This window comes from Elephantulus edwardii, unplaced genomic scaffold (assembly GCF_000299155.1).
Source record: "Elephantulus edwardii isolate Elephantulus edwardi_28Jun2011 unplaced genomic scaffold, EleEdw1.0 scaffold00208, whole genome shotgun sequence".
Classification (NCBI taxonomy): domain Eukaryota; kingdom Metazoa; phylum Chordata; class Mammalia; order Macroscelidea; family Macroscelididae; genus Elephantulus; species Elephantulus edwardii.
The window spans coordinates 3,689,418-3,699,986 of record NW_006399958.1 but is presented as its reverse complement, the minus strand read 5'-3'; the positions used below and the strand labels follow the sequence as shown (position 1 = coordinate 3,699,986).

Sequence of the window (10,569 nt, the reverse complement as noted above, 5' to 3'; positions counted from 1 at the left end):
GTGTCAGAGGCAGTGCGGTTGGCACAGGACAGAGCAGGGTTTAGGGCTGTTGTGCATAGGGTCGCTATGAGTCGAAAACGACTCGACGACACATAACAACAATAACAACAGATGATTTACGGGAGGAGAATGTACATTTCTTCCCATGTCCTGTCTGGTGGATTCAAAGCGCTGAGCTTTTGTCTTAACAGTCCATCATATTGGGCCCCAAGCAGCTAGAAGTTCAGTGTCCCTATTTAATAAGTTTCCTTTCTGTATTTACTCCCTGATGAACTGTATACATTTACAGCGTATGTCCGTGTCTGTGCAGATTCTTCCTTGGCTCGTGCGGGCAGAGTTTAGAAGAATTTTATCATCCGTCAGAATCCTGGTTTCAGAGGTGAAGATGAAGATGATGTGAAGGCATCACAAGGCTTTTCTTTGAACACTGACGAGCTTGTAATAACGATTATTAAGGCGGAAATGGAGCCTGTGAGTGGGGCAGATGTTTAAACTCTTGAGTAGTCGTGGAAAGTGGTGTTTCACTTCTTAGTTGCTGTCAAGTCCATTTTTTATTATTGTTAATTTCAATGAAAATTTAGAGACTTTGGATTTCCATTCACTCATTGTTGCACTTTCCTCCCCTCCCAACCCTCCCCCCCAGTACACTACCCTCTTTGAAAAGTAAAACAAAAATTCTTTCATTGTTTTACAATCCCTCCCCCCAGTTCCACTCCACTATGCAGCCTTTGTTCTGGACTCCTGTCATGACAAAAATACCTAATCACATATCTCTTTTAACAGTTTTCTCCCTCATCGGTTTCAATGCTGTATACATTATTGAACCCATCTTTCTCAGTCTCCCCCCAACCTCGATGTCAGTCCAGTTTTACAACAGTGGCACCATGCAGTATTTGTCCCTTTGTGACTGAGATATTTCACTCAGCATGTCCTCCAGAGTCACCCATTTTGAATAATATTGCATGAGTTCCTTGTTTTTCAATGCAGCGTAGTATTCCATTGTGTGAGTATACCACAGCTTCTCTATCCATTTGTTTGTTGATGGGCACTTAGGTTGTTTCCAACTCCTTGCTATTGCAAACAAAGCCATGATAAACATGGGTGGGCATGTCAAGTCCATTTTTGACTCAAGGTGACCTCTGAATGACAAGTTCAAGGTGAGCCAGGCAGAGCCAGGCCTGGTTGTTGAGAATCCTAAAAATCTCTGCCATGCTGAAACCTGTAGTTGCCGTTATTGTGTCTGACCATCTCATTGATGGCCTTCCTCTCTTTCACGGATCCTCTGCATCTCCAAGCATGAAAACTTTTGCCAAAGACTAGCACCCTCTGACTGGATACTCAGAGCATGTTACGCCAAGTTTCACTTCTTGCCTCTAAGGAAGACTGAAAGTAATCAAGTGTGTGTTAGTGTTAAGAACATACTGTTAGACTATCAAATGAGGCTAAGAAAGCTGAGGTTTAGAATTTTAGAAGTAAGGAAGCACATGTCAGATAGACAAGGTGAAGAGAAGAATTCTGGGACATCCCCATTCTGTGCCATGGCAGGCTCAGAGACCCAGTGCTGACCAAAAGATGTCTTATAAGCCCAGAGAATTAAGATGTTAATAGAAAAATACCGAATGAAGCCTAGCTGGCCAATTTGCTAATCTTGACATGAAACAGCTAAAATTTGATCGCTGGAAAATATCTTGAGGACCGCAGTGTGTTTTTCTGGGGAATAGACACCCCAAAGATCACTTGGTATACTTCCCAAAATGTTTGTAGCAATGAACTTTGAGAAGTTCTGATTGATGGCACTTGGTCCAAACAGACTCTGTCATCCAACACAGAATATAGTAGTTAAAGTGGACTCTTCAGCTGCAAACACCAGGGTCTTTGGGAGAGACCCTACCTCACTGTCTGATATCTCTCCACTCTCCACAGCCGCCTTGCTGAATTTCACAATGAACATTCTCCTGTGGTGAGTGTTAGCCATTATTCCATAGTAGCTAAGAACAATTAGTTGCAATATATAATGATTTGGAAAGTAACACTTAGGCTGATTGTTAAGATTTAGATTGCCTTGAATATTTTACCTTTCGGATTGATTTTATGTGAAATTATAAAGGGGCTTCAGACCTTGAGGGCCCGCGCATTAAGTGTGTGTGATTTTCAATTATAAACCCTTTTGGCTTTATTCTCTGTTTGAGTCTTAAGCCTGTGCAATATAATTTCCCATTTTGCTCCAACAAACTTTATTCTATGTATTACTTAGAGAGAGACCAGTTGACCTCTGATGTTTCAAAAGTGTTAATGGTTACCCATGATGGACAGTGTTTGGTGGAGCTCCCCGATTCATTCATTGTTGCACTATTTTCTCTACCCTCCTCCCCAGTTCGTTCTTCTTTTTTGTTTCCCCCTTTGAAAGTCTGTTCTGATTAATCTCCTTTGTCAGTGTGTCCTTTGCCATTCCCTATCACCCTGATTCATAAGGAAAAGGGGACAGCGTATTCTCTTAGCTACTTCCTGCTGAAAAGGGATGCTGTATGTTTCAGGGTAAAAGTTGTTGTCACTGTTATGTGCCGTTGAGTCGTTTGCGACTCATAGCGACCCTATGCACAACAGCCCTAAACCCTGCTCTATCCTGCGCCAATCGCACCGCCTCTGACACACCCATCCCGATTACTCCAGTCACCAAATCAATCCATCTCATAGAGGGTCTTCCCCTCCTGCGCTGTCCCTCCACCCTCCCAAGCATGATGTCCCTCTCCAAGGAACCGTCCCTCCTGGCAACATGTCCAAAGTATGTCAGACGAAGCCCCAGAATCCTTGCCTCCAAGGAGTAGCTTGGTTTAATCCTCTCCAAGATGAGTCTGTTTGTTTTCCTGGCAGTCCATGGGACATTCAGTACTCTTCTCCAGCACCACAGCTCAAAAGCATCCACTCTCCTTCTGTCCTCCCTAGTCATTGTCCAACTCTCTGATGCATAACAAGCGATTACAAATACCATGGCCTGTATCAGGCACACCTTAGTCTCCAGAGAGACACCGTTGCTCCTGAGTACTTTAGAGAGGTCCCTAACAGCAGACTTTCCCATCGCGATACGCTTTTTGATTTCCTTACTGCTGGTGCCAAGAGTGATGACTGTGGATCCGAGCAAACTGAAGCTGTGAACACTCTCAATCTCTTCGTCATCCATCCTGACGCTGCCAATTGGTCCAGTGGTGAGAATCTTTGTCTTCTTGACATTGAGCCTCAGTCCATACTGAAGGCTGCAGTCCTTGACCCTTTGCAGCAAGTGCATAAGGTCCTCCTCAGTTTCAGCAAGCAGGGTTGTGTCATCTGCATAACACAGATTTTAAAATTGTGATTTTAGTGATTATTTATGAAAGAGTATATTTTTCATTCCACCATTCATACACATGTTGTTTTACAACATTCACTATAATGCACCCAGTGTGACCACACTGTTCCTACTTCCTCCCTGAGGAAACAACAGCTGTTAGTGTTTCTGTCCTTCCCTTTCTTACCTTCAGATCAACTGCTGCCTTTTTCATCTTATGTGGTTAAATGTCCTCAGCTACGGTTGTTCATCTTCTAAGCCTGTCTACTGGCTGCACGCAAGTTGAGCCCTGGGTTTGAATCAGTTTTGAAGACTGACTAAAGGCCAGAGAGAGCTCTGGGGGTGCGATCTGTAGGGAGCCGTGTAGCTATCACACAGGCAGGTGGCTTGAATCCACGAGCGGCTCCTTGGAAGAAACTGGCAATCTCCTCCTGTGTGATTCACCCACAGAGAACCTGCGGGAGGCTCGGCTATGAAAGGGTTTTGACTTGATAGAAATGAAGGAGTTCCTACCTATTTACTAATTTTTTTTACACTCCTCATCCTCTCTCTCCAATCCTAGGAACCATCTACAATTGCTACTATTTAAAATTGCTTCTTTCTGCATCATATTGTTGAGATACACCATAATGTCACGATTTATACTATGGTACTTGGAACATAAATAAAGAACAAATTTGATCAACGAATAAAAGAAATGAATTCTCATTAGTGATCACAACTCTTGTTAATTATTTAAAGACATTAAGAGAAACAAAACAATGATTTATTGGGGAAAGTCACACAAAATTTAACACAAGCAAAATTTGGATTTTGGATGCACTTCTTCTATAATAGTAAACTAATATAATAGTAAACGAATATTACTTCTCGTTTATCCAATTCAAAATAATATTCTTTTAAAATTTAAAAAAATAACCCAAATAATACTCTTGTTTATGAAATGGACTTTCAATTTCCCTATCCAGTTAGATTTTAGGTTCAAATTATGTGCAATTTCAAGTTACTTAATTTTTCATGAGGAAGTAGCAGTCAGAATGAGCCTTTTTAAAAATTATTTTTTGTTATTTTATTATTATTTTTTAATTATTATTATTTTTTGTGTGTACCATCAAATCAGATCTGACTGACACAGGAGACTGTCTCCTTCTGCAGCAGGGCATCTGGTGGACTTGTACCACACACCTCTGGGATAGCAGTGCAGCTTCTTTCCACTAGGCCGCCAGGGCTTCCTTGAGTCAGAATGATCCTTTAAAACAAAGCTGGGCAGGCCTGGACTCACCCTGAACGCAGTATTAGGAGGGAACAAACAATGGAGAAGAACATCTTCTTTGGTGAAGTCAGAAAAAAAAAGAGGAAGATGGAGTGAACCTAACTAGAGAAAAGAAAGACCTGTACAAAGAAAACTACAGAACATTTCTGCAAGGCCTAAATAAATGGAAAAAAATGGACCTCACTCATGGATAGGAAGACTCAATATTGTGAAAATGACCATCCTAACAAAAGCAAAATATATGTTCCATGCAATTCCAATACAGATAACACAGTCATAATTTTTTAAAAGAAATCAAAAGGGAAATTAGCAACTTTATTTGGAGAGCAAAGAGACCCAGAATAAGCAAAGCACTTCTGCAAAACAAAAATGAGGTGGGAAGGGTAGTACTCCCTGACCTCAAAATCTACCACACAGTAGCAGTGGTGACCAAAACAGCAAGGTCCTGGTACAATGACAAGCACATAGACCAATGGAACAGAATAGAGAGCCCAGAAATGGACCATCTATTTATGGTCAACTGATATTTGACAATAAAACTTATTAAATGGGAAAATGACTTCTTCAACAAATGATGCTGGCAAAATTGGATTGCTACCTGCAGAAAGCTGAAACAGGATCCACATGTCACACCAGACAGGACAATCAAGTCAAGGTGGATCAGAGACCTGGGAGTAAAGCCCTAAACCATAAGGTTCATAAGAGACAAAGTGGGACCTTAGTCTTAGACCTCAATCTTACAAGGTCCAGCTTGTGGTCTAAAGAGACAGCCAAATACAGCCAAAAATGCGCAATCTGAAGAGCATAAAATTGATGAATGGAATTGTCTAAAGATTAAATCTCTGTCCTCATCACAAACTTTTCCCAATAGAGTTAAAAGAAAGCCCTCTGATTGGGAACAAATATTTGACAACAGCATCTCAGACAAGGGTCTTATAACGAAAGTTTACAGAATACTCCTGGACATCCAGAAGAAAAAAAAAATCTAACAACCCAATTACAAAATGAGCAAAAGACATGGGGAAAAACTTCCCACAGAAGAAGACGTTCAGGTGGCCAACAGACACATAAAGAAATGCGTGGCCAACAGACACATAAAGAAATGCTCCAAATCACTGGCAATAAGAGAGACATAAGTCAAAATCACAATGAAATAACATTTCACCCTAGTAGCAGTGGCAAAGTTTAATAGGGCAGCAAACAATAAATGCTGAAGAGGATGTGAAAAGGTGGGATTGTAAAATGGTGCAACAACTCTGGAAAACAGTTTAACTTTCCCTAAAAAAAAAAGAAAAAACTGAACATAGAAATTCCATGTGACCTAGCTATTCCACTACTAGGAACACACCCCAAGGAAATTAGAACTGAGACTCAAAGGAAGATTTGTACATCAATGTTCACAGCAGCATTTTTCACCATCACAAGAATATGGAAACAGCCCAACTGTCCAAACATAACTGAATGGATTGAGAAATTGTGGTACATTCACACCGTGGAATACTATGGAGCACTCAGGAGCAACGATTTTGAAAAATACTACATAAATTGGTAAAGGTTGGAGAGCATTATGCTGAGTGAATTAATGCAGTCTCCTCTCGACACATACCGCATAAGATCATGATTGCAAAAATAGAAGGATAACTAGTAAAACACATATGGGAACTCAAGCCAGGAGGAGGGATTATGGGAAGGATGAAACCACAGGGCTGCACAGTTTGGTGAGTAGAGAAAGGTGTGGAAGGACACGGGAAGGGTACAGGCAAAAAGACAGGGTAATGATGGGTAAGGTCTAATGTGATTAATTTTCGAAACCACACTGCATGACAATGATTGTATGAAACACAATGTGAATGTAGTGTGAAACACAATGTGTACGAACTTTGTACACAACCAACATGGAAAAAAAAATAGAGATTTTTAATGAGACAGATTGACAAATGTCTACAAGGGCTCAGACAGACCAACAATCATGAGAATGATACCTGATTAGGCAATGTTTCGTTCTCTTAAATATGAGATCATCATAAATCAACGCTGACTAGTAAAAACTAACAAGAAAAACCATCATAGGATTTCCGAGCTGCTGTATTACTGCCCAGACTCTAAACATCTCAGTTACAGCCACTGATAAAGTTGTTGTTATGTACCTGAGACTCATAGCGACTCCTGTGTACAACAGCTCTGAATACTGCTCTCTCCTGAGCCAACCTTATTAACACAGCTATCTGACACAGCTACCCCCATGACCCCAGTCACTGAGTCAATTCATCTCATCTCGGGACTTTCTCTTTTGTGCTGTCCCTCCATTCTCTTAAGCAAAATGTTCCTCTCCAAGGACTGGTCTCTCCTTGCAACATGCCCAAAATATGTCAGACAGAGCCTCAGAATCCTTTCCACCAAGGAGCAGCCCGATTTCACCCTCTCCAGGACAAACCTCGCAACAGGCCAAAAGTATGTCAGGCGAAGCTTCAGAATCCTTGACTCCAAGGAGCATTCAGGCTTCACCCTCTCCAGGACAAACCTGTTTGTTCTCCAAGCAGTCCATGGTATATTCAACACTCTTCTCCAGCACCACAGCTCAAAGGCATCAATTCTCCCTCTATCATTCATAGTTATTGTTCAGCTTTCTGATGCATAGCATGTAATTGTGAAGATCATGGTATGGAAAGCCAAACTTTATATTATATGAAAAGCCTTGATCAGGAATTGAAGGAATTGCAGATTTATAAGTTAGGATTTCTCTTGTGGCAGATCCCAGAAAATAACCTGTTTGTTTCCTGCAGACAGGAGACAGCTAGGGCCCCCCTACTGAGTGTTACTTCCTGGAAAATACTTCCTGAGCTAGAGCGTTAGGCTGACAATAGAGAAAAATAGAGCCTTCATTTACAAGGAATTCCTTTTGTTATTTGCTGTCCCAGATTATCAATAGATACACAGAGAAACATGACTTGGGGTCTTCAGTGGAGAACTGCCGGCCCCCTGTTTTATGCTCTCTGCTCTATCTCATTCCTGGCTGTTTGTCTCATTATTAATAATTACAAAATTATTACGTTCTTTGGGGCCCTCGGTCTGCAACATCATGGCCTGGATCAGGTGTACCTTTTAGTCTCCAGATTGACATTGTTGCCCTTCAGTACTCTGCAGATGTCCCAGACAGCTGACTTTTCCAATGCAATGGGGTTTAAAAAAAATTTTGTCTGTTATTATCAAGAGTATTGATTGTGGAGCCAAGCAAACCAATTGTGGAGCCAAGCAAACCAAAGCTGTTAACAATCTCAGTCTCGTTATCTAGAAATACTTAAGTGACAATTAGATTGCATTTCAATTCTAGTACTTACTTTGCTACTTCATTTCTATTATTGTTTACTGTTTATTTTTTAAATTTTTTTTTTTTTGTGTGTGTGTGTGTGTGTACAACCAAATCAGGTCTGACTGGTACAGGAGGAGATTGTCTCTCCTTCTCCAGCAGACCATCTGGTGGATTCGAACTGTGCACCTCTGGGATGGCAGTGCAGCTTCCTGCCACTAGGCCACCAGAGCTCCCTTGCTTACTGTTTCTTTTTGAAGAAGCATCTAGGTCTATCAACATCGCTCCTCTGCCTGCAATGAGATTGTTCGCAGTTGAGATTCTGAAAGGAATGAGCTCATCTGTGACTAGAGAGGATGTGAAATATATGAATTAGACTTTGCCAGTGAAAAGGGAAAGCACATATTCATTCTGTAGGTAACACAGAGTCTAGGTACACGGGGGTCACTGCTCAGGACAATAAAGGGGCTGATTGTGGGGAAACATATCGCGAAAAAAGCAGATGTGCTTATGAACCACAAGGTAGAAATAAGAACACGAGCCATGTAAGCATAAATAATAGAAGAGACGGCATAAAATGATACGTAGGTGGCCACCAGGACAAGGATACTTTTGGTGGCTCTGGTCTCAGCTGAGGATCTGGGAGATATTTTATGGTTATAAATATGTTGCACTTGCTGTTTATGTTTGTACAGGATGTAAACCATGGAGCCACTGGCCCAGGACATGAATCCCAAGCACAAAACATCGTGGGAAGAGATCAAAGCCACATAGACTGAGAATGTGATATTGTCATTGTTCTTAGAACAGTATTTGGGCATGTTTTCCTTTGCAATGGTCTTGTTGATCCATTTTGTAGACGCATAAATAGGAAAAATGGCATTTACCATCATGTGTAGTATCCAGCAGACGATATTAGAAGGACCAATGTACTTGAAAACTTTTAGTTTAAGCCCTGCCCACCTGGAGTGAAGAGGGCTGATGGTGATGACCTGGAAGACACTCAAGAGACAGGTGGTAAAAACAGAGACACCCCTGCCCACCCTATCAAGAAATGAAAAGAATTGACAACCCAGGTAATTGATGTGACTTGTGAAATCAAAGGCAAGCATTATCACGGGGACTCCCCTGAAGAGAAGGCATATGGTGTTGGCTGCAGTCAGGTGTCTGAGAATCAAGTCTGTGGGCCTTGACCTGCATCCACTCAAATGAAGAGAGACGTAGTGCAATATGAGTGAGAAATTCCCAAGGATTCCAATGGTCGTCTGGAACAGAAGGATCATTGCTACGGTCAAAGCCATGGAGCAATTCTATCATTTTGCAGGAAGCATCCAATTCAATGCAGAATTAGAAGGTTCTGCATGGGAACGTGAATTCTGGGCTACAGTATGGAAAACAAAATGCAAAGAGTTTATCATGAATCTGAGAATTACTTTATAAATAAATACATATTCTCTCTCTCTCTCTCACCCCGCTTTGACAGAGGTTATATTTTATATTTTGGCATTCTCCCCCCTCCTTTTTACGTTGTGTTTCATACATTTCCACATTCACATCGTGTTTCATCAGGTCATTATTATACACCGTGTTTCATTAAATCAATCACCATTGGACTATGACCTCTTTTTATCTCCTCTTTTCAGTCCCCAGTGGACCATTCCTAACTCCTTCACCGCCTCCTTCTACCCACCAAACTCTGCGTCCTCTAAATTTTCAGTGCACTTTTTTCTTTGCTTACATTTTTGCCCCATGTTTTGAATGCATTATGTGTTCTCTCACTTAGCATGCGAGAGTCCACGATTATCACTAAATATTATTATCTACGGTCAGAGTAAGAGGATAAAGCTGCAAAAGGATTAAAGAGCTCAAATAAACAGACGTAGGGGGATGATCATAGCTAGGATAAGATGCTTGTAACAAAGTTTTTGCTTATTCCCACTTTGTCACAGCTCTTTTGTCATGTTTTCAAATAACCCGTTTCTGTTTACAACACACTTTAGGTTTCATTGTGCTAAGGTCTTATTTGCCCAAATACAACACAACCTCTCTTAGGAATAAATTTATATTCTCCATATAAATGTATATACTGTAGAGAGTATATACTGTGCAGAGTAATTTTCCATAATTGAAGTGGATTTAGAAAAAGAAATTTGGCATAGAGAGAATAATTCAAGTTTGTCAGTTGGGACTTAAAGTACAATCAAGCCCATGACAGAAACTACTGTAGGAGAAGGTGCTGTGTTTGATATTGTGGAACATAGCCCATAAATAATGAAATGTATTTGGCAAAACCAAAATGAATCTTCATCAGAGATTATGTGACCACGTGTTTGTTGATGGTCAAAAAAGAAAGGTAAACTCTGTTTTCGTCTCTTGAGTAATAAGGATTTTTTCTGAAAGATATAAAACACAGTGTTTCTTGAAATAATTCCGAATTCATTACCTAAAAGTGGCTTTTAATAGTAGGATACTTGCTTAAGATCTTTGTCTAAAAGTTCCTTTTATAACGGCAAGGATCCTCTATGACCTGGCTGTTGCATCTTCTGCTCGTAAATGTCGTCTTATCAATGATATTTCACATAACAAACATCTGCTCAGGGCTTCATGAACTCATCACAGTTATTATATTGTTGTTGTTGTTGTTGTTATGTGCCATTGAGTTGCTTG

The 10,569-nt window shown here is 40.7% G+C and overlaps 1 protein-coding gene across 1 annotated transcript in view; it reads left to right on the top strand.

The window, feature by feature from the left end:
- Nucleotides 1-10,569, top strand: part of LOC102843481 (zinc finger protein 845-like) — a 578,666-nt gene that overhangs the window by 156,039 nt on the left and 412,058 nt on the right. The window contains exon 7 of the mRNA XM_006897382.1: nucleotides 4,970-4,978. Within this exon, the coding sequence (XP_006897444.1) occupies nucleotides 4,970-4,978 (9 nt within the window). The remainder of the gene's footprint in view (nucleotides 1-4,969; nucleotides 4,979-10,569) is intronic.